At 45.2% G+C, this 24033-nt stretch overlaps 1 protein-coding gene across 2 annotated transcripts in view; it reads left to right on the top strand.

Annotated features, from left to right (window-relative positions):
* Mreg (melanoregulin) overlaps positions 1-24033 on the top strand; it is a 54953-nt gene that overhangs the window by 14692 nt on the left and 16228 nt on the right. The window contains exon 2 of one of the 2 annotated variants that reach the window (XM_021645381.2): positions 3778-3934. In XM_021645381.2, the coding sequence (XP_021501056.1) occupies positions 3778-3934 (157 nt within the window). Of the gene's footprint in view, positions 1-3774; positions 3935-24033 lie in introns of both variants that reach the window. The other variant, XM_021645380.2, reaches the window with a different exon arrangement.

Genomic DNA, 24033 nt, shown 5'->3' with positions numbered 1-24033 from the left:
TCCACCATGACACTTTGCCCTCGATCCTCCTTTGGGTGAAAGGCTGGTGTCATCTCCATAAAAACTCTAGAGCTTCCTTATCCTTTCATGGAATTGAACACTTCGCCCTCTCTGCTCTTATGGCATTTTGTGCTGTAAATCGTAGTTCATTGTAAGGGCAGAGACAACATCCTATTTCCACAACATACAAAACACTCTGGTATTTATCAGTGGTTTTGATAAATAACTGAGTGAAGGTTTGAATGAGTGATTGAGTTCAGCATGCTTATTATTTTTTAAAAATATTTTTAATTATTTGTCTATTTCTTATCTTATGTACATCGGTGTTCTACCTCTACATGTGTTTGTATGAGGGTGTCAGAGCCCCTGGATCAAAGTTACAGACAGTTGTGAGCTGTCATGTGGGTGCTGGGAATTGAACCCGGGTCCTCTGGAAGAGTAGTTAGTGCTCTTAATCACTGCCGTTAAGCCATCTCTCCAGCCCCTCAGCATACTTTTTGAAGCCTGTATGCACAGAGCACCCCCTTCATTGGCCTCTCTTTCTCTTTCTCTCTGGTTTTCCAAGACAGGGTTTCTCTGTGTAGCCCTGGCTGTCCTGGAACTCACTCTGTACACCAGACTGACATTGAACTTAGAGATCTGCCTGCCTGTGCCTCTAAGTGCTGGGATTAAAGGTGAGTGCCACCACCGCCTGGCTGTAGCCTGGGATTTTACCACCACTGTTCAGTACTCAGTGTCTTGGTCCTATGCTGGGTCAGGTGGCTAGCCTCTGACTGGCCTTTCCTCCTCACCTTTTGCCCTGGTTTTCTTGTGTGGGTCCTGGCTGTCTTTCCTAAGTCTCAGGACTTGATTGACCGCCTGGTCTGCACCCCCTCCCTCTAGCCCCAGGGCACCTCTCTTGCTGGGCAGCTCTGCTGATTCCCAGTCTGGTGACTGGTTCTTACTTCCTGTTGTGAGATTTCCTTGGTGCCAACTTCCAAGTGCGTCATGTTTGTGGGCGTCTTGGGCATTTGCCTTCAGCCTTCCCATTTACTCTCATCACTCTCGTCCCTCCTTCCCAACTACCGCCTGTTTTTATGGATGTCTTCTGTGTGTTTTCATTTGCCACACCCTCGTGTTACACACTACATGTGATTGCTGTCCCATGTGCACTGGGCCTTTTAGTTCTGCCTCAGAATGGTCTCTGTCTGTATCCAGGTAAATAAGTTGGAGCTCAGAATGGCTCTGACCCCCTTCCCTCCTTGCAGCCCCTCTCCCACTGAGGTCAGCTCCGACACCCTAATTCTGCTGCACACGGTCATGGGTGGCAAACTTCGTCAGCTCCAAGCTGTCATCCAAATCCTGTTGTCTCTCACTTGAGTTATCTAAATTGCTTATGTATGGGCATATGCGTTTATTCTGGTGCTCGGGATGAAAACGGGGCCCCACACACCTTAATTACATCTTTGTTTTCTCCTTCCTCTTTTTAAAAACATTTTTTAGATTTTTTTAAAAAAAGTGATGTGTATGTGTGTTTTGCCTTCATGTGTGTCTGTGACCATATGTACAGGTGCTTGAGGGGGTGTTGAACCTCCATGTGGGTGCTGGGATTCGAACCTGGGTCAGCTCCTCAATTGCATAGTTTAAAAAAAAATCTCTTGAATCCTCTCCTGCTGTCTCTCAAGCATTCCCCACACTTCCCGAGTAGAATTTTTTTTTAAGCATCACAATCCTGCCTTCACTCAGGAGTAAAACCCTAGAAAAATAACAGGTGCGTGACCCACGGGGCCATGTGTCTCTTGGCCCGAGCTTCCTCTCCAGCTTGCTTTCTTCCAACGTACCCACTGAGGTTCCTCAGAAGCCTCCCTTGCTGGCACCTCTGTTGTTACCTGCCTCCTTACGGTTCTAGCATGGTTTCTTGGTCACGCCTGCCCGATGTCTGCTGCCGCAAGGATCTTCTGTTACCATCCTAGATGCGTTCTCACATGGCCCCTTTACAGCACTCATCATAGCTTTTAATTAGAGAGCCATGTGGTCATCCAGCAGTAATTTCCCATTCTTGGTTCTAGTGAGCACCAGAGGACAGGAGCCAGGTCCATGCGCCGCCAGTTTTACTGAGTCCCGTGATTAAGGTGTAGTCACCCTTCCTGCATGTTATTAGATGAAGTGAGTGGCGCCCATGTGGCCCCGCTTGTCCTGTCCCTCAGGGGTTAACTGGGGCTGTGCTCAGGCATGCCTCGGTGTGTGATGCTCCATCACCAGCCTCCCCGAGGCCAAACATGGGTACGCCTAATAAAGGAAGATTCGTGAAATGAGTACAAAACAAGGCAACTGAGCTTTTTTTCATGTATCTGTATGTACTGTATGTGTGTGTACGCATATAGGCACACATGTATGTGGAGTGCGGTGGGCTGCCAGACACCTAGCTTTGGGTTCTGGGGGTTTGACCTCTGGTCCTTAGCCTTGTACAGTGTTTGTTTGGTTGTTTTTGTTCGTTGGTTTGCTAGCCTGGAACTTGCTCGGCAGACCAGGTTAGCCTCAAATGCATCGAGGTCAACCTGCCTCTGCCTCCCCAGTGCTGGGTTCAAAGGTGTACATCACTACACCTGGCCCCAATTAAGAAAAATGTGTATGGGTATTTTGCCAGTTTGCACGTGTGTGACTGGAACCCTTTGAAGCCAAAAGAGGGTGTCAGATCCCCTAGAACTGGAGTTACAGATGGTTGTGAACCTCCATGCAGATGCTTGGAATTGAACCTGGGTCCTCTGGAAGAGCAGCCACTGCGCATAACTGCTGAGATATCCGTCCAGCCAGGAAGTGTTTTAATCCCCACCCTACAACTGAAATTCTTAGTCCTTGATAATTGAGTGTTTGTTTTGTTTGTTTGTCTGTTTTTGGTTTTTCAAGACACAGTTTCTCTGTGTAGACTTGGCTGTCCTGGACTTGCTTTATGGACCAGGCTGGCCTTGAACTCACAGAGATCTGCCTGCCTCTGCCTCCCTGAGGGCTGGGATTATAGGCATGCGCCCTGTTTCCTTGATCACTGAAAGTATTTGGGTATATTTGGTACTTAGGGTTTTCTTGGGGTTAGCGAGATGGCTCAGCAGTTAAGAGCACTGGCTGCTCTTCCAGAGGACCTAGGTTCAATTCCCAGCACTCCCATAGCAGCTCAAAACTGTCTATAACTCCCACTCCAGGGCATCTAAAGCTGCCACACAGATATGCATGCAGGCAAAGCAGCAATGCACATAAAATAAAAACAAACCATTTTTTTTCTTGTTATGCATATGAGTCTTCTGTTTGCATATATATATATATATATATATATATATATATATATATATATATATATATGTCTTTGCACCACAAAGTGTTCCTGGTTCCACAGAAGCCAGAAAGGGTATTAGATGGAACGGGAGTTACAGATGGTTGTGAGCTGCCTTATGATCTGAACCCAGGGTCCTCCTCCAGCTAGTGCTCCTAGCCGCTGAGTCATTTCTCCAGCCCTAGGCTTGTGTGTGTGTGTGTGTGTGTGTGTGTGTAGGAATTACACCCATCTTCCTATCCCTTTTGGGCTATTTTAAAAGTAATTAATTTTTAAAGTAAGTTTGTATTGTGTTTACGCTTAATTATTAAGAATAACTCAAAAAAAAAAAGAATAACTCAGACCTTTTTGTTATGGATAAGTTACATATTTGTAAGATACATGTACAGTATGTAATATTATGCATATATATGGCATATAATATATAATGTACATATATAACAATCCTTATGCTTTCTTTTATTTCACAGTAGTAATAATCCATATTCCTCATTTGGAGCCACTCTGGAGAGGGAGGATGAAAAGAATTTATGGAGCATGCCTCATGATGTGTCCCATACAGAGGCGGATGATGACAGGATCTTGTACAATCTGATCGTCATTCGTAACCAGCAGACCAAAGACTCAGAGGTAAGTGCTTCTGACATGGTACTGTGTGCAACTGGTATGAGGCAATAAGAGTGGCTGTTACAGGGTTGGGGTGGGGGTTGGCTGTGAGGATGGAGTCTGTTGTGCAAGCATGAGGCCCCAAGTTTGATACCCTAGAACTGGGCATGGCAGCACGTGCCTGTAATCTCAGTGCATAGGAGAGTCCCTGGCTCAGTCAGTCCAGCTGAATTAGTGAGCTCGGGTTCATTGAGAAGTCCTGTCTCAAAAGGTAAGAAGAAGGCTGGAGAGATGGCTCAGGAAAGTGCTTCCTGTGTAAGTCCAGTGACCTGAGTTAGGGCCCGCAGAAGCCATAAAGAAGTCTGCTTCATTAGCACATGAGTCTGTAATCCTAGTGTGCCCCTCCTGGGAGAGAGCAGACAGAGACAGGAGAATTGCCAGAAACCCACAAGCCGGCTCGCCTGGACAGCAAGAAAGACCTTGTTTTAAACGAGGTAGAAACAGGGACTGATGGCTGGAGCTTGTCCTCTGATTTACACACACACACACACACACACACACACTAAAAAGAAATGGTAATTGCAAGAAGACCAACTGGAAGTAAAGAACGAAGCACGACTACAGGGTCAGCCAGTGTGGTCCAGGATGATCTTGAACCCTTGAGCTTAAGAAATCATTCTGCCTCATCCTGCTTGGTAGTAGGGAGTCACTCTACATCTGAGTTCTGTGAAATGAAAGACATAGTTTTAGCAGCATGCATTCGTACTGGTTAATTATGGTTAGTTAGTCTTGGTAGACTTGCTTGATACCATGATAAGACCCATCCTTAATTTTTACCTTAACAGTACACATTACAGGTAAGGCAGTGCTGTTGAAGAGCAGTGAGGGGGTGACTTGGGATCTTAAATCATCCATCTCTTTTCTTTCTAGTTCTGAGTTGTTGGGACCTGAATCAGTGGTGTGTGTGTGTGTGTGTGTGAGAGAGAGAGAGAGAGAGAGAGAGAGAGAGAGAGAGAGAGAGAGAGAAAGAGAAAGAGAGAGCAAACTTCCATGTTTAAAGGTTCTTAAACTGTGTGTGTCAATCAGACAGCACAGTTTTTACAGTAAAGCTTTAATACTCCTAAAGACTAAGGAGTAGCACAGGGACAGTAGAACGTGAAAAGGAGAAGAATCTGTGAGTAAGGGTAGCAAAGAAGATCATGGTTCCTCCATTCTTTCGCTATCAGAGTATTATCTAGGATAGTTTTTAGGTCGCGCAGCTGAGGCTGCCCCCCTCCTGTGTTTCTGGCTTGCTGAGTAGACAGCCACAGCAAACACACACTGACCGTATGGTTCTGCGCTTTATGGTTGTCGAGAGTAAGGGGAGTTAGAAGCTCTGAGAAAGTCCCACTGGGGTGTGTTAGCAACAACTGTCTTATCTGTTTATCTATTTTGATTTGGTTTTTTTGAGACAGGGCCTCACAGTGTAGCCCAGACTGACCAGGAATTTGCTATGTAGGCCAGGCCGGCCTGGGACTTACAGAGCTCCGCCTGCATTTGCCCTGCCCGGCGTTTAGGGGTAACTAATTTAGAAGTGAATGTGTTTTGGTGCTTCGGTTTTGGCGTGTTTCGGTTGCCTTTGGTTAGAGTTGGGATGAGGAAAGGTGGTGTTTTCCGGATCCCTGACGGAGAAGCAGATGGTGCAGCTCACGAGGGCAGCGGTTCTCAACCTGTGGGTCGAGACCCCTTGGGGGCTGAACGACCCTTTTACAGGGGTCGCCGAAGACCGTCAGAAAACACATATATTCACATTATGATCCAAAAGTGCAGTTACGAAGTAGCAACAAGAATGATCTTACGTTTGTGGGGGGTCACCATGACATGAGGAACCGTGTTAATGGGCTGCCGCATTCGGAAGGTTGGGAGCCGCTGCGCAAGGGGGTTGTTGGCAGCTGAGCTCTGCAGCAGTCCTGGGAGGAGCTCTTGTCTCTCTCCCTGTCTTCCTTGCGTCTGTCCGCTTTTGAAATGACAGTTCAGGAGGCAACAGGAACCACAGAACAGTCTCTTCCCAGGTGCAGCTTCTGAAGAGAGCCAGGTGTGGAAGGGCCACCTGGAGCGATTTGTTTCGTTTCCTTTGTTTTTTTTTTTTTATTCTTGCTCAAGAACGATATCAAGCTTCACTCTCAGATGGTTATCTAAGACAGATAACCATATAAATAACGTGAAGATTTCACAGTTACTACACATGACATGATTTGAAGTATCTGCTCACCGGGCTTCCCTTTCTTTAAAAAAAAAAAAAAAGCATAAAGTAATACGATTAATAAAAAGTGCTTGCATTTTCTTTCAAAAATTGAAGTGAAATTATATACATTATTCATTTCTCACAGATTGGCCTATAGATCACACAGTCTTCTGCACCTTGCTTTTGGTCCTGCTTAATGTTTTCCGGATACATTCCCGTTTCTGTATGCTTACATTGTCGTTACTGCTTTTGGAGACTTCCCGGTATTCTGTTGTGTGGATTTACCACTGTTTATTCAGTCAGTCCTTATTGCTGTTGAGGGTAATTCTTCCTTTCCTATTAGAAGCCGTGCTGCAGTTGACATCTAGATAGATTGTAGGACCTTTTTTTTTTTTTTTTTTAAGGAGTTGCATGCCTGGGTCACAATGTATGCATCTAAAATGGAATATAGGGGGCTGGAGAGATGGCTCAGTGGTTAACAGTCCTGGCTGCTCTTCTAGAGGACTTGGGGTTCTTTTCCCAGCACCCACATGGTGGCTCACAACTGTTTGAAACTCCAGTTCCAGGGGATCTGAAGTCCTCTTCTGGCCTCCATGGGCGCCAGGCACCTGCATGGTGCATGTATGTACATGCAGGCAAAACACTCATGCACAGAATAAAATAAAATAAAATGTAAGTGGAAACTAGGAAGAATACTTGAGGGACCAGAATGGAGGTTGCAATCTGAGATATCCCCAGGGAAGAGGTTGTAACATCAATGAATGATGCGGTTCTCCTCCCCCACCCAGCATCTGGAATGGTATTAGGAACTCATGCTACTTTTATGGGCACAATTGCTGAGCTGTAGGCTTTCTGTCCTGCTCAGAATGTAGGCCCTAAAATGTTGGAACTTTTGCTTTTGAGAGTAAAACTGAAAAAAAATTAACATATAAAATAGCGAGATTTGTGTGTGTGTGTGTGTGTGTGTGTGTGTGTGTGTGTGTGTAGTTATTTATTTAATTTTTCGAGACAGGGTTTCTCTGTATAGTCTTGGCTGTCCTGGACTCAGTTGTAGACTAGGCTGTCCTCGAACTCACAGAGATCCGCCTGCCTCTGCCTCCCGGAGTGTTGGGATTACAGGCATGCACCACCACACCTGGCAAAGTAGCCAGATTTGAAAAGAACTCGCATTAGAAAGTTTGCCAGCTAAACAAAATGTTAGCAGATTGCTGGCACGTGAGGACATGGAGAATGGAGCCACCACTGCTTACCAGCGTCACTTTGTGCGGGGTGATTGTACAATGGACTTACCACTGTTTTTGTGAAGATGAAGTTAGAAAGCCAGTAAGATGGCATTTTAAGTCTGAAAAATTACATACTTCTCATGATGCGATTTCCTTGCTCAGAGGGGATAACTTTGGTACACGTTTTAATAAAACAGAGGATTTGGGTTTTGAAAGAAAAATCCCCCCTGATAAAGGAATGCTAGGTAATTTCTGAATGTATCGTGTGGAGGCTCAAAGAGTACATTAAGGGACCTGAACAGTGTTTCTCCTTGAGTAACACCAGCACCAAAGGCTTGGCAACATTCAAGTTTAGGAGTCTCTGAGTAATGAAGAATAGTTTCAGATTGTGCTAGCCACAGTCTCTGCATTAAATCTGGGGCTGCTGGGGGAGACTACATACCGTGATGGCCGACTCCCGATGGAAAAGCATGCAGAAGAGAAGATACACGGTGAAGAAAAGCCTCCAGATTTAACCTGTGGTTGTCAAAAAAAAAAGTGTGAAGAGTAACATTGTTTGACTCTCACAGACAGAATTCTCTTGCTTTCATGCAAACCTTTAAGCGCCACTGGAAACCATACGTCCAGCAGGAGAAACGACACCGTAACAGCCCTGCAAGTGGTGAAAGGCGATTCTTTGAATGGTGCTGTGAAGTGCTTCCTGTTTGGCTAAGAAATAGCCAACAGTCTCATATTCAAGTCAATAAATCCTTATCTGCATGTTCTTGCTCATTAAACTGCTTCTGTTTTACATAATACTGTGTCCTAAGGAGCTTAATAATTGTTAATGATCTATCCATTTGTAAAACGATAGTAAGTATAGTGGTTTTGTCCAAAATAATAATAATGATGATGATGATGATGATGATGACGATGATGACAGTGTTTAGCACTACTGTTCTCAATTTTTGTGTATTAGGATGCCCTTGTACAACTCGATAAATAAGTACTGCTATTGCTTCCATTCTAAGCAACTTAAGAAAGGCCACAAAGCTGTTAAGTTTAAAGCCGGGATTAATTCCGCAGTGCTAGGAGTCAGTCTAGGCAGGTGTTCTGTCACTGTGCTGTGTCCCCAGCTCAGATTTGACACTTTTGATTAAGAAAATGCACGTTAAACGTCAGACCGTTCTTACCAACACTCTTAAATACTTTTTACTGCATAAGGTATGACAGAAATTCTGTGCTTACTTTCAGAGCTTATAAGTAATCACGTGATCAAAAACGTATGTAGTTGTCATGACAGGAACCCGCCAACTTGTCACTCAGGCATATTTACACATCTGCAGGTGCCCCTTGGTCACCAGATGCTTGTGTGGCTGGAATACAAGTTTGTGGTAGGAGCTGCATCACGCCAAACCCCAGGGGAACAGCTAAATATTATTGGTGTATATATATATATATATATATATATATATATATATATATATATATATTTAATTGCAAAGACAAAGTCATACTGTCAGGACTAGGTTCTGGTACCCTGTTGCCAGGCATAGCACACAGTTCCTGTAATGTTTAAAATAGTACCTGGCTTTCGTTGGGGCTATTTCTAGCGCTGGAACTATCATGTCCTTAATCCAGAAGGTAACAGCAGAAGTGTAGACGATTGGGATATTTGCAGAGACAGAGAAGAGAGGGCCAACCTGATCACAGACCAGCCACATGGAGGGTCTCTGAGGCATCCGGGGAGACTTGGGCGTTCCAGTTGGGCTCTGTATCAGTGCTCTAGCAGGTCTCCAGAGCTGGGCAAATGTCACCCTTTCGGGGCCACGTGATTGCTTACAAACGGGTGAACATTGGCTAGTGTTGGCAACAGGATTGCAAGTGGGAAGTATAAGCGGTTCCCCAGGTAATTCTGGATCCTTCCAAATGCCCCCCTTTTGGGGGGGGTGGATTCAGATAACTCAATCACCGAGGAATGCATCTTTTTTGTTCATTTTTGAGGCACTCTGGCCTTGTACCCCAGGCAAGTGTGCTGAGCGGGAGCCAAGTCCGAAGCCCCCAGTGCCTTCAGTTTTTTATTTTACTTCACTAGTAACCATTTGGATTTAGGTGAGTTAGAGGGGGATTCAGAAAGCATCGGATCCTAGGGGCCAGGGGTCTTGCCCGTTTTCTAGGTCATAGTATTCATGAAGTACGGTGCCCTGTGCCAGGCAGCGTGGTGTGCTGTCCTGACAGGCACAGAGTTCTCGGAAGCTTAGGGAGGAGGAGTTTCAAAGGTGTGCTCAGGAAACTTTGAGTCATCTCAGAGGGTCGGAGGAAATGGGAGGGATAACTGGGGTCCCAGCTCGGGGCTGTGACCCAGAAGCCTGTCTGATCAGAAACACCCTTCCGGTCTCTCCAGTTAAGTTTGGGAAAACTTTCTGGGCTGCTTTTTTGTGAAAGCCAAAGTTGCCTGGGTGTATGTTGACTTGGTGCTGTCAGTAGGCAGTGGAGTCTGTATGTTCACGGGAACACGCCCTGGACAGCAGATCACAGAACGACTTCGGTCATTGTGGGGCTATGCAGGGTGACAGGCCCCTAGTACTGTGGCATATTTCCAGATGGAACAGTCCCTGAACTACAGCAGCTCACATTCTGTTTGTTTGCCTTACTTTAAAAAGGATAATTATTACCAGAGGTCAACATTAACATACTCGGCATTTTTTTGTTTTACGAGTCTGCGCAAGCCATGTGAACTAGCTGAGTTGAGGCAAAAAAACAAGGGCAAGGAAGATGTGAGTGGGACAGAGGACAAGGATGTCGTTACATGTGTGGTAGCATGCCTAACGTCGAAGATCATGGCTTTGGAATTGCACAGCTTTGAGGGTAAGAGGTGTATTGTCGCCGTGTTCTAATTAGGTGACACCTTATTCAACCGTAAAGCATTTATGCTATTTGTTTTCAAGTTGAATCACAGTCACCAAGTGTTAACTAGGGAGAAAAGAGTCTAATATCTAGTGTGGCCAAGCATATAAATTGAGACTTTCCTAGACCAGCTGAGACATAGACCACCTTTTTTTCTTTCTTTTTTTCTTTTAATTGTGGTAAAATACACATAAGAAAACTTACCATTTGATTATTCCCTCTCCTTCTAAATAGATGTCTGTGTGTATGCAATTTATTTGAGTGTGCCTATGGAGGCCAGATGACCACCTCAGGTGCTTTTGGTACAGTCTCTCATCGGCCTGGGATTAAGTGGACTAGGACTGGTGGCTCACTAGCCCTAGGGTCTGCCTGTCCCCCTCACTAGCGCTGGGATTGCAAGCATCTGCCACCACTCCTGACTTAAATTCTTTTGTTTCTTTATCTTTTTATGGGGTGTGTGGGGGAGGGGGTGCGTGTGCCTGTGCGAGGACTACTTGGAGGAGGTGGTTGGCTCCTTCCTCTTCCTCCTGATTGTTGGCATTACAGGCGTGTACCCTCACACCCAGACGGTTTATGTTGTTTAAAACAACACCCTCGGGGCACGTGCCTGTAAGTTCTAGCACCCTGGGAGGCAGAGGCAGGTGGATCTCTGTGAGTTCAGGACCAGCCTGGTCTACAAAATGAGTCTAGGACAGCCAAGGCTGCATAGAGAAACCTTGTCTCAGACAAACAAACAAACAAACAACAAAAAACCAGAACATTTGTAGAGTCACAGGACAACCTGTTGGAGTGAGTTTGGGGATTAAACTCAAGTTTGGCAATTTATATATCTCTCAGCCCATTTATAAACTGCCTTGAATGTCCTGTTCAGGGGCATTTAAGCAGCTATTCCGCCATCAGTGTCTAGAAAAAAAAAAAAAATTAACTCTCCTACCATTAAATAACGGCTAGTAAAACTCTTCTTCCTTTGGCAGCTTTTCATATGAAATCTCTATGAATTTGTCTACTTTTAGCACCTTACGCATGTGGAATCCACATGATTGATACCTGTTCATATGCGTGGCATGGCACCTGAAATCCCTCCCCCCCAAAAAATAAATAAATGAGAGAAAAAATTATTGCAAACAATTTTTCAGGCTGTATATTCTGATTGAAAGACATTTTTAAAAAAGCCAGAGGCGCTGGCAGATGCTTGTAATCCCAGCAGTAGTGAGTGGGGACAGCCAGATCCTAGGGCTCGTCTAGGCTACTCAGTTCCAGTCTAGGGTACTGAATTCCAGGCCGTTGAGAGACCATGTGTCAAACCAAGGTGGACAGCACCTGAAGAACAGCACCCTGGGTTTGTGAACTGTTCCCTTTGCCCAGCGTCGTCAGCAGTCATCCAAGCTGTAGCAAGTGTGGGGCTCTTCCTCTATCTGAAGTCTGAGTATGGTCTGCGTTCTCTTCGGGTACCAAGCATTGTTATCCACCCGTCAGAGACACAATCCTCACTTCTACCTTTGGCTTTTATGAATGATAACCGTGAACACAAGTGCACCCAGATCTTTTGAGAATCTTGGCTTTTAGTTCGTCGGCGGACAGGGAATCCTGCGTTTTTGTGTTCTGAGGAGGTGCTGTGCCATTTTGCACAGCACCTGCACCGTTTTACATCCCCACCTGTGGGGAAGAAGACTTTCAGCTTCTCTAAGTCCCCACCAACACTGGCGCTCACCTCCAAGTCCATCGCTAATGCGCTGCACAGCTCCCAAGCTGACCCGTCTTCTCGTCCATATAGTGTAGATGCAGTTGACGCTCCGAGCTGATGAAAACCACTCAGTGGTGGCGTTTGGTATGTAACCCAACAGGCCGGTGTCCGTCCAAGCCTCCCCCTTCTGTCTTCCCACAGAAAGGAAACGGAGCTTTTTGTACTGGAATTCTGTGTGTTGGGCCCGTGTATAAGGATGTAATGCCTTGACTGCTTTCCCTTACTCTTTTATTTTGTTCTTTCTTTTTTTATTACCTTTATTATTTGGATGGGGTGTGTGTGTGTGGGAGGGTATAGAACAGATTTCAGGAATTTGTTCTCACTTTCTTGTATGTGTGTTCCAGGGATCAAACTCAGGTCATCAGGTTTGCCAGCAAGCACTTCTACCTGTTGGGCCATCTCAACAGCCATTGTCCTTTTTTTTTTTATTTTGCAGACTTGTCTTTTTATGTAGTCCAGGCTGGCCTGAAAAATCTCTCAAGCTTGCTTCAGGCTTAGTACCATTCTGCCTCAGTTTCCCAAGCACGCTGGGATTGAAAGGCATGTCCCACCATGCCTGTTCTTGAGGGTTTGTCCTTGTTGGCCTCCTTCTGAAGCTCCAGGAAGGTTTGTGGAAGTGGTTAATTTACCTACAGGTACAGATAGCTCTGTGAAGTAGGCCGGACTAGTGGGCAGAAGCTGGCCAACTTCCTCCATACCCAGTGTCTCACATCCCTGAAGCAGATTGTTACATTGTTACACCTCGGTGGTATAGTATCTGTGGTGAGGAAGGCTACGTCTTCTTTGGCAGGCAGGTACGAAGCAATTTGCTAGTAAGATTTGTTTCTTTATTTTTCACCTCAATTTACAGAAGCCAGATGGGGTTGAGAAGAAGCTAAAACTACAAACCTGTCTTAAAACTCTTATTTAAAAACAAACAAACCAGTTGACCCCTTACACTTTTGGAACACTGAAGATGAATATCAAGCTAAATCTCCACTGACCTTAGTACAGCCTTGGTTTTTCTGAGAATTATTGATGCCATTAGAGATGTCTGCCTGCAGTAGTCATGGATGTAGTGGGAGGCTTCCCACAGTGGTCTTGAGAGATAAATGAACTATCTATTATAAAAGAGCAAATGAGTGAGAAAGGAAAACAAAGATATGAACCGACTTTTCTTAATACTGTCTGAGGAGAAATGGGCTTCCATCAGTGTGGGTTATAGAAAAAGGAAGGGGAGGTGCCCAGGGTCTGTGGGCCCAGGGCAGAGAGCTGCATACTTCCCTTTGCCCATCGCTGTAAGCTTAAGCAGAAGTAACAGGGCTGTTCTGAAAAGCCCACAGGTGCAGAATTTTACAGAAAAATGATGTGAGACGTTTTCCAACTTCAGGAAAGCCCAGTGTGCCACTGCTACTTGAAGAGGTTCTAGGATGGTATATGTAGGGGAATTGTGACGATGATGGTTTCCATCTTCCAAAGGACCTTACATTCTGGCTGCTGTGTCTGTCTGTCAGTTCATCTTAACGATAGGGGAGATCCAGGCCTGCCCCTACCTCCCAGGGGATTAAAGGCCTGTACCACCATGTCTGGCCACCTTATTTTATTTTATTTTTTTTATTTTTATTTTTATTTTTTTTTATTTTCATTTTCTTTTTTGTTACGGTTAATTTCACGTGCCAGAGCATCTGGGCTACCATATTACAAGTATTTGGTCAAGTATTCTGAGTCAGCCAAGATGGCTCAATGGGTAAAGTAGCTTATAAACTTGAGGGTCTGAGTTCAGATCCCCAGCTCCCATACTAAAAGCTGGGCACGGTGGCGTGTGCCCGTGAGCTCAGCAGTGAGGAGGTGGAGGATGCCTGGAGCTCAGTGGCCGGCCCTTCTCTGTATCAGTTCACTGATCTCTGGGTTCTTTGCCAGACCGCACCCAAGTGAGAATATCTCATTCAGTAAAAGCATACAGACACTACTCTGCAGCAGAGACTTTCATATTCCTCTAGTTTTATAGTTTGGTTACAGCTCAGGTGGGTTGCCTCGAATTCATAGGCTTTATTCAAATACAATCCTCTCCCTATTATTTTCTAACATGTCCTGTGACAGTTGTTTCCCCAGGGACCTTTCTAAACTGTTTTGCTTTGGTTTACCTTGGGCATTTTGGGAAGGGGGTGGGGATGAGGGAGGATGTGTGTCGAGGAGGGTCAGAATCAGGCTCTGTGGCATTCCTCCAAAGTGGACTGGCCCGAGTGTGCATGAAGCCACCAGTCACGTTTGTCTTTGCAGTGTCCCATCAGCCTTCAGAAGCCAGTCGTTTACTCTTGCCTGCATCATTCAGAGCTTTGCTGTTGCCTTTTCCCCACTCTGCCCCTGTGAACATTCCTGCCCCCCGACTCCTGCCTTCTGTTGCTCTTGCTCCTCTTAGAAGAAATGAAACTGGCTCTTAATTGCCTGGAATGCTTGAGAGCCCTGGGTACTGACGCACCAGGACTGCCTGATGCCAGCCTGATTCAGCTGAGGGATCACGGGAGAGTTCTGAGGAGTACTCAGAAGAGCCACATGGCTTGTTTTCTGGCTTTGATTGCCCTTGTGGGAAATAGATCTCCCGGTTCAGTTCAGGTCCCCAGTGCACTGGGGAAAGGGGATCACCAGGGTGCCAGGCCGCCTGACACCTGTTCCACCCGTAGTTGTTATGCATGGTCCTTTTGTTTTCAGCCCAGGAGTAAGCCCTGACCCTTTATGGTTGTGCAATTTAAGAGGAAGTCTGTATAGCTAATGAATACCAGCAGGCACAAATAAATGCCAAGTTTAATTATGAATCAGGTGAGGAAATGCCACACCCAGCTTTTTATTTTTTATTTATTTATTTTTAACCAGTTTATTGTCATCACTGTTAATCAAAGCACTTAACTTGGGGTAGTTTTCTGTGGACCTGAGTTAGAATGAGCTTTGTTCCTTCTTCCCCAAACAACGTGTTTTGCTGTAGGCGGCTGCGATTATGCTGGAAGTATGCGATGGGGCCACAGGTTGCTAGTACTGGCTGTGCAGTGTGTGACTGAGAACGTGATCTGACACCCAGGCCCAGGTACCTGGCCAGTCATCCCACACGGGTGTGGTGGAGGCAGCCTTTTCTACAGCCAGGGCATCTTATTCGTTCAGCGATACAACTGAATGTGATTCGGTTTCTCCTAGCTTCGCTTTCACCCTGATTTACTTTTTCTTTCTTTTTTTTTTTTCTAGCTTCAGTTGGCCTTACCAGAAAACAAAAAAAACCAAAAACAATTGAAAATAGGTGCAAAAGATATCAATACAAGTCCACTGCCTTGCAGTTTGTGGATGAATCTAGACATACCTCGGGGATGTGGCCTTATTAGCTATTTGCTCTGCACTCTTTCTAAGCAATCACATAAACTTTGGGGGGACTTTGAGGAACTCTGGGGAGGGGGGGTGAGATGGCAGCAGCCTGTCAGAAAAAAAAAAAAAAAAAGATTTTGGACTGCGTAGAGATTCAGTGTTTCAGTCCAGGTTTAATAGTCTGCAAAAATAAATAGAAAAAAAATACTTTTCTCATATTATACTGAATATGCCCATTTTCTGTAAAAAGCTGGCAAGTTTCAATATTTTTTTCTGATGGGGGGTTGGGAGCTGCAGCGTACAGTCATGATTCATTGCTTCTTTGCTTCCCCAGGCATGGGTTATAAGTAGGGATTGAAACAGACTCCTTGAAGTAGGATTGTCCTACCCTTTCTGTGATTAAAAAGGGAGTGGCGTCTTTATACCAAACTGTCCCCTTGCTGATCTTCAAAGAACTCTCTAGTCATGCAGCCTCTAGTGTCTCTGTCTCATTATCGTTTAACTGGCATGTTTTTTCCAGTAAGTACTACAACCTTGTTTGTTTTTTGTTTTCTCTTCTCAGATTGAAGGCCCCCCCCTTTCTCTGTGTAGGCTTGGTTTAATTGGGAATTTAAACAAAGCACATATTAGGAGGAATTCAGCTAGGGGAAGGGGTGAATGACGTTAACCTGCACTGAAAACATTTTATTTTTGCTAAACATTCATTTAAACATTTTTCCATTTATTTGTTTGTTTATTTGTATGTGTGTGTGTGGGACTCACACATGTGAATACCATGGCACATATGTAGAGGCCGGAGGACTGTCTCTGGAGTCCGTTCTCTCTTTTCACCATATGGGTACTAAGGGATTAAACTCAGATTGTCATGCTGGGCAGCAAGTTGGTGCTTTTACACACTGGCACCAGCTCACTAGCCCCAAAGCGTTCACTTCTTAAGATTCAATCATTTCCATTGACTAATTTTGTTATTTATTAATTTTATACATATATACACAAATACAACATATTCTGATTACTTTCTCCGACCACCCTCCCTTTCCTCAATTCATGACTTAGTGGTTTTGTTTTGTGATCCACAGTTTAATCTGGGCCACTTGTATAACCACTGGATTGCAGTTACTCTTGAGACCTGATGGCCCCGCATCATCAGTGAATCTGCCTGAATCTAATGCTCCCAGGTAGTTGAGCAGTGAGAGCTGAGGCCCCCTGAGATTCCTCTCCATTTCTGACTGTGGCCTAGCCCATTCTTGTGTACACCCGGTGCAGGTGTCCAAAGCTGCGGAGTTTGTGACTGGGAGAACCGCATCTTGCCCTAAAGATGTCATTTTACAGCCCCTCTCATTATTTTCTAGCTCTTACATTTCTTCTGCCCGGTCTTCAGTGTTCCCTGAGCCTGTGATAGGATGCTATAAAAGACTCAGGGCTGATACTCAGCAGTTTTGAGAGAGAGAACTGAATCCATCCGTAGTCGTGTGTGATATGAAGGGCTTTCTAGCTGAGGATGCCAGGGCTTGGGGAACTTCCCTGGATTAAAGTTGAAAGCACTTAGCCACCTTCTGAACCCTGCTTGGGATCCAGGATATCCTGGGACAGAGATATCCTTGGCCTCCTGAGGTTGGAGGCCAAGGCACTGAACACAGACAGTTAGCACCAGACAGACCTCTGAGGTGGTGAGGGAAGATCGTGGACAGCCCAAGGATGCCCAGAATGCCTTTCCCATCTGATAGGCAATGAAGAGAATTTGAGAACTGGTGCCTCCCTCTCTGTGGCAGATCACTGGTTGGTGTTGAAACAGAGTCCTTCAGGCCACTTAGTCTCTGCCCTAGTTTCTAAAGGGCAATTCTTGTTCTTTTGTTTCTGCTGCTTCCTACTTCTTCTGATTCTTCTAGCTGTAGAAAGTTGAGGGCAGAGCTGTATAAAACCACAAGGAAGGTATGGGAGCAGAGCCGCCCCTCAGTTCATCTGCTCTTTTCTTTCTTTGGGTCCTTTTTCTTTTGGTCCAGGACATTTTCACCTCTATTTGTCTGTCCCTATCTTTATGTGACCTTCTCATCTGTCACATGCTAAAAGTCTGGTCACTAGGGAAGCGTTGGATTCCTGGAAGTAGAGTTAAAGGAAGTTGTGGGCTCCCTGATGTGGATGCCAGGAAAGAGCAAGCAGCAAACTTCTACCTTCTCCTGTCTTGCTAGCCCTATATGCTACTCACTTTAATAGTTTGATCCCTGACCTGATCTTTATCTCTTACCTTTTGAAAGTGGTGTTTGGGCTGTATAGAAACCAGTAGGTGTACCTAGTGAAACTTTCCAGAGTGACACTCTCCCAGTGTACTCCTTCTCCAAGTGTGGGTGGCCGTTCACCCCGCTGCCTTTTATCCAGTTGTGGAAGCTGATGCTATGCTTATGGCCTAATAATTACTGTTCACTGTCTTACTCTGTGTTCTGTTGCTAAACAGAATATCTGAGTTTTGCTCATAAACAAAGGGAAGACTTCCATTTTGGCTCATGGTTTGGGGAAAGTAGAAACTCAAAGAGCATGGCATGATGCGAGCCTTTGGGTGCTTCAGCTCATGGCAGATAGCAGAATGGCAAGTGGGCACTCTTAGAAGAAACAATGCGCCAGGGAGCCCCTCACTTCATAATAACCCTCTCTGAGGTAACTGGTGATAGTGGTCTGAACAGATTGTCCCCCACAGCCTTGGGTACTCGGTTGCCGTCTGGTGGGGCTGTTTGGGGAGGTTTAGGTGGTCCAGCCTTGCTGGAGGGATTACGTCACTGTTGGAGGGGAGCTCTGTAGCTCACCTTCCACTTCACTGTCTCTGCTTTGAACTTGCAGCTGAGGATATGACCTCTCAGCTTTATGTTCCCGCTGCCATCGTGATGGACTCATATCCCTCTGGAACCATAACCCCAAATAACCTCTTCCTCCCACAAGTTGCCTTAAGGGGTCATGCATTTTATCACAATAACAGAAAGACAACTAATACACCAATTCAGTCTTCTGAGATCTCGATTAACCCTTTTTCATGAGAGCAGAGCTCTCACGGCATAATCACTCTTGAAGGTCCAGTCACTTTCGTAGATGTCACATTAGCAGTTAAATTCCAACAGAGGTTTCTGGTGGAGCAAAAAGGACCATAGCAAGGGCAAGGTGCTTCTTCCAGAGTGCTTGCACTGTATACTGAGCTTCATAAGGTGAGTAGTCTCGATTTTCTAATGAACGAAATAGAAGGCACAGAGGTTATATATATAGTTTGGTGGTATAGGACGGAAATTGGCTCAGATTCAGACCCCCTCACCCCTCGCCTTTGCAGTGCTGTTCTGCTTTGAAGGCTGTGAGGATCAGTAAGAAACTCTTGTGTAAAGGCCTGCTTTTAAGCTTATACTTCACGGATGCAGTTGAGGTATATTTCGATTTCGGTGGGAATGTTAGCTCGCCATGGCTGCTGTACCCAGTGATGTGAACGGGGTGGTTTTCAAAGACAGAAATGTGCTGTCCCAGAGGTCTAGAGGCTCCACGTCTGAGATCAAAGACCTGTTTCTTCTGAGGGCTCCTAGAGGGGCACTGTCCCAGGATCCTCTCCTAGACATGATGTATGTCATGCCATCCCATGTCTTTATGTCACCGTCCTCTGTGTGCAGATCTGTGTCTCTACTTCCTTTTCTTATATGGATATAGCCTCATTGGAATGGGACTCTCCCCTATGACCTCATTCCAATTTAATTATCTTCAGAGAAGGTCACCTATTAAGGAAGTGGGAGTTAAGATGTCAACATATGAGTGTTGAGGGGGCACATCAACCCATAATGGTTAGCATGCCAGTAAGACATGCTCTTTCTTTTGGCCACCACACACAGACAGCAGTAAACACAGGTGTACGTTGAGGGATCTGCCAAGGGGAGATGGATAGCAAGCAAGTGAGTGTGATGACAGGTGGTGACAAGCACTTTGAGGTCAGGACGGTGTAAGGGGCAGAGAGTGATTCTGGGGCCAGGAGTGGCTCTGAATGAGAGGAGAGAGTGAGCTTTATGCAGGGGCTTCCTGGCTGAGGGAACAGCATGTCCAAGGTTCTGGAATGACTGCCCCTTATGTAGGAAGAGAAGGAGGGAAGGCCCGTCGTGGACACAGCAGAGGACCGAGGAAGAACAACACAGCCGGGGTGAGGATTTTTAACTTTGTCCTGTACAAATACTTTTTTGTTTCCTCACTGATTCTGGGTACATGGATCTGGGAAGCTCACATTCCTTGGGAGTCATGAGAAAGCTTAGCCGGGAATTCCTCTTCCATCCCTGCGCGTGACTCAAGTATCTCCGACACCCCAAGGCGGAAGCACTGTCTGCCCTTTGTTTTCCTGGACTACACTTGCTTCCCAGGATGTTTATGTGGTGGGGCCTCCTCCCGGTGGTACAAAGGGCAGCCAGCCTGTTCAATGCTCAATGTGAAACATTCATGAGTCTCCTAACCTCAGAGCTCCCTTCCTCTACGGCAGTGGGTCTCAACCTTCCTAACGCTGCGACCCTTTAATACAGTTCCTCGTGTTGTGCTGACCCCTAACCGTGAAATTCTTTCCGTTGCTACTTCATAGGTGGAATTTTGCTACTCTAGTGAATCATGATGTAAATGTTGTGTTTTCTGATGGTCTTAAGCGACCCCTTAATGTAAAGGGGTCCTTTGACACCCCCCCCAGAGCGGTGGCGACTCACACTACTCTAAAACAATCCACTGTATGTCCAGATGTCTTTTGTCCCTCTTGACACTGTGTAGGCTAGTCGGGTGGCATAAATGTGCTGATACAAGCATTGGAGAGATGGCCTGCTTACTGTTTAATGCTTATTGCTCTTGAAGAGGTCCTTCGGTTTTGGTTCCTAGCACGTATGTGATGTCTTTCAATTTCCTGTAACCCCGGGCATCCGAAGTCCTGTTCTGACCTCTGTGCATTCATGTATGCACATGTGCACACACAGAGACATGCACATTCATGTACATATATATATATTCACATACAATCAAAATTAAATACATTTAAAACATGGATACAGGAAATAAAAAACCTGGGCTGGGGTGGCACACGCTTTTAATCCCAGCACTCGGGAGGCAGGGGCAAGTGGCTCTCTGTGGGTTGAAGCCAGCCTGATCTATAGAGTGAGTTTCAGGACAGCCAGGGCTACACAGAGAAACTGTGTCTGTAAAAACTAAGAAAAAAAAATGGATACAGGAATCTTGTATTTTTTGTCTTGTTTTGTTTTTTCACTGGCACCCATGAAATTAAAAGCAGAATGTCAACTTCTAAGTGGGAGAAGTCACAGAGGCACATGGATGTAGTGAGATCTACCCAAGAGTACGGGGGTAGGCTTCTGGAAGAGACAGAATGTGAGTCTCTTTCTTCACAAGTGACTTCCTTCTTTCCTTCCTTCCTTCCTAAATGATTTATTTATTCTTACTTTATGTGCATTTTGTATTTTGCCTGCATGCATGTCTGTGTGATACCCTGGAACTGGAGTTACAGACAGTTGTGAACTGTCATGCAGGCACTGGTCATTGAACCCTGGTCCTCTTAGCTGCTGAGCCATCTCTCCAGCCCCCTCTTCATGATTCTTGACACCCTGAAAATAGCTTTCACACTGCCTGTAACTGAAGATGGTCACCAGCCGGTGCTCTGTCATATGGTTGTGGTTTTTTTTTTTCTTTTTCTTGTCTTATCTCTGCAACTTTTCACCCCCAAATGAAACCTACCGTGAAACTTATAAAATGACAACAACTTTGGTTGAAATGGGGTCCCAGTCTACATTTCTCCATGGTAGGCGGCTCCCTAGACATCCTTGTGGAGACTGCTGGACACAGTTCTAAAAACACTGAGCCAGTAAACGTCCCTTTCAAATTCAGATCTGAAAGCTACAAAGGATACTGTGTTAAACCGTTAGTGAAGACAGATTATGTTTTAGGGAATAAGTTAATTTACCACTCATTAACGGGCCAGTACAAATTGGGCGCGGTATATGCCTTGTGCTTGAAGTGAAAGTTGGCGGCAATCTTTTTTGAAGATTCATTTATTTATTATGTATGCAATGTTCCGCCTGCATGTATGCTTGCCAGATCTCATTATAGGTGGTTGTGAGCCACCATGTGGTTGCTGGGAGCTGAATTCAGGACCTCTGGAAGAGCAGCCAGTGCTCTTAACCTCTGAGCCATCTCTTCAGCCTGGCATTTTTTTTAATTAAAAATTATTTGTCTGTGTGATAGAGAGAGAGAGAGAGAGAGTTGGCTCTTCTTCCACAGTGGGATCTCAGGTCATCAGGTTTGCTAAACTGTCTTGCCCACCCAGTTAGGGGCATCTCTAGAGTAAACAGTAGCTTCTGAGCATTCATGCTGTATTTATTTCCCATCCAGTTTGCCAGCAGTTTGTGCAAGTAAAGTTTTTTTTTTTTTTTTTTTTTGGTACCTGTTTACATATTCTCTGAGGCTGCTTTTAGGGATGTTGTGTTGAGTTGTGTTGCTGTGACTTGAGAGCTAAATTTTTTAGCATCTGGCTCTGCCTTGTGAAGAGCTAGCTGCTGAGCACCACTTGAGGCCGCTTAGGCTTGGTGTTTTATTTGGTGCTGGTAGACTTGCCTGAATGATCGTGTGATTTAATTTTCACACGAAAAGAGCACAAAAATGGGTCCTTGGCCAGAGGCTTCTGAAGCTCACTGGTAATGTGAATTTGGAGGAAGAGGTCTGCTTTAGAATTGAGAATCTTGGAATTTTTTTTCATGTGTAGTAGGAAATATTTTTTCATTTCCTAATTTTTTCCCTTTGAATAAACCAGTAATAAAATGATCCAGTATATAATATTAGTCCAAATTAAAAAACAAATCTTGTTGTGGCACACTCCTTTAGTCCCAGCACTCAGGGAGGCCTGAGGCAGGCGGATCTTTTGAGTTCGAGGCCAGACTGGTCTACAGAGTGAGTTCCAGGACAGCCAGGGCTACACAGAGAAACCCTGTGAAAAACTGAAACAATAACAACAAAGTCCCCCAAAACTCTGATCTTTATTGTAAAAGCCAGAGGTGGTAGATGACTCCAGGGAACCAGCATCGTGCAGACTCACAGGTTTGATACACAGATAAACTCATGGAGACTTTGGCAGCATGCACAAGATTTCACCGGGTCTCGCCAGACCGGAAATCCCTGCATTGAGAAGGGGAGTTCACTAAGCCCCACCCCTAACCAGCTGGTACTACCTGCTGGGAAAGGGAAGGTCGGTTTTCTCCGGTGGAGTGTCCAGGACAAGGTCACGTCTGAGAGTAGTTAGTCAACACAAACCAGACTCTTTTGTGTGTGTGTATGTGTGTGCTTTTTGTTCTGTTTTGATATTGTTTTGTCTTACTGGTTTTCTTTTTCTTTTTTTGGATTGTTAAGTCTGTTGAATTTTTTTTTTTTTCTTCTTGAGGGAGAGAAAGAGGGAAGATGAAGTTGGGTGGGTAGGAAGGTGGGGGAGATCTAAGGGAGGGGAGAAAATATAATCAAAATGTATTGTATGAAAAAATCCATAATCTTTAATTTCCAACTATATTATAACGTACTCCGTTTTAGATTTCTGTGAGGCCACCCTTCTGCCTCATACTTTCGGGATTTTAAATTCACAGGAACTGTCTTAAGGGCCCCTTAGTTAATGAGAACCGACCATGATGATAAGGAGGCAGGCAGATGACTGACAGGGCAAAGGTCCACTGAAACTAGAAAGGGCTGAGTCTCCAGGATTATCAGGCCCTTCCTAGCTGGGTTGATAAGGAGGCCACACCTGTCTGTGCCAGAAAATGGTTGGGTAATGATCAACAGATGTTTTAGCCAGAGAATTCCCAGGTGAAACCAGGACTGTTTAAGTGGCTATTTTACCTTGAGACCTACAGTATCAGTCTTTTTAGGTTTTTTGTTTCCGTTTTGATTTGTAGACAAGATTGGCCTTGAACCTGCCTCCCAAGTGCTGGGATTAAAGGCACCACCACACCTGGTCTATTTAAGCTTTGTTAGAGCGACATGGCAGGGACAGGAGCCCCACAAGGAGACCAACAAAACTAAAAGATCTGAGCCCAGGGGCTCCTGCAGAGACCGATGCACCAATGGAGGACCACGCATGGAGAGGACCTAGACCCCCTGCTCAGATGTGGCCGATTGGTAGCTCAGTCTTCCTGTGGATCTCTTGAGTGAGGGGAGTAGGGGCTGCCTCTGTCATGAACTCAGTTGACTGCTCTCTGATCACTCGCTCCTGGTGATGCAGCCTTGCCAGTCTAGGAGGAAGAGGATCCAGGCAGTCCTGATGAGGCTTAACAAGCTATGGCAGATGGCAGTAGTGGAGAACACCCCCTTTCAGTGGACTAGGGGAAGGGGATAGGGAGAATAGGCAGGGAGGGTGGGACTGGGGGGAGCTGAGGGAAGGGGCTTCAATCAGGATATATAATGAATAAATTGTGAAGAAAAAAAATTAATATAAACAAGAAAGGGAAAAAAAGAAGGTCATATGCAAATACTATACCACTTTATATAAGGGACTTGGGCATCTTCATATTCTGATGTCTAACAACACAAAATATGCAATTTATATTTAAATTTATATGTAAATAATATATTTATCCTTCACTATACTTTACAGTACCCTGAATTGTAGCACCCAGTATTAGGTAAATTATGTAAACAGCTTCCCACAGACCGCTCATACATTTAAACTTGGCTGAGGTCTTTGATG

This window comes from Meriones unguiculatus, chromosome 15 (assembly GCF_030254825.1).
Source record: "Meriones unguiculatus strain TT.TT164.6M chromosome 15, Bangor_MerUng_6.1, whole genome shotgun sequence".
Taxonomy (NCBI): domain Eukaryota; kingdom Metazoa; phylum Chordata; class Mammalia; order Rodentia; family Muridae; genus Meriones; species Meriones unguiculatus.
The sequence above is the reverse complement of the archived record's forward strand: the minus strand, read 5'-3'. Positions and strand labels throughout refer to the sequence as shown.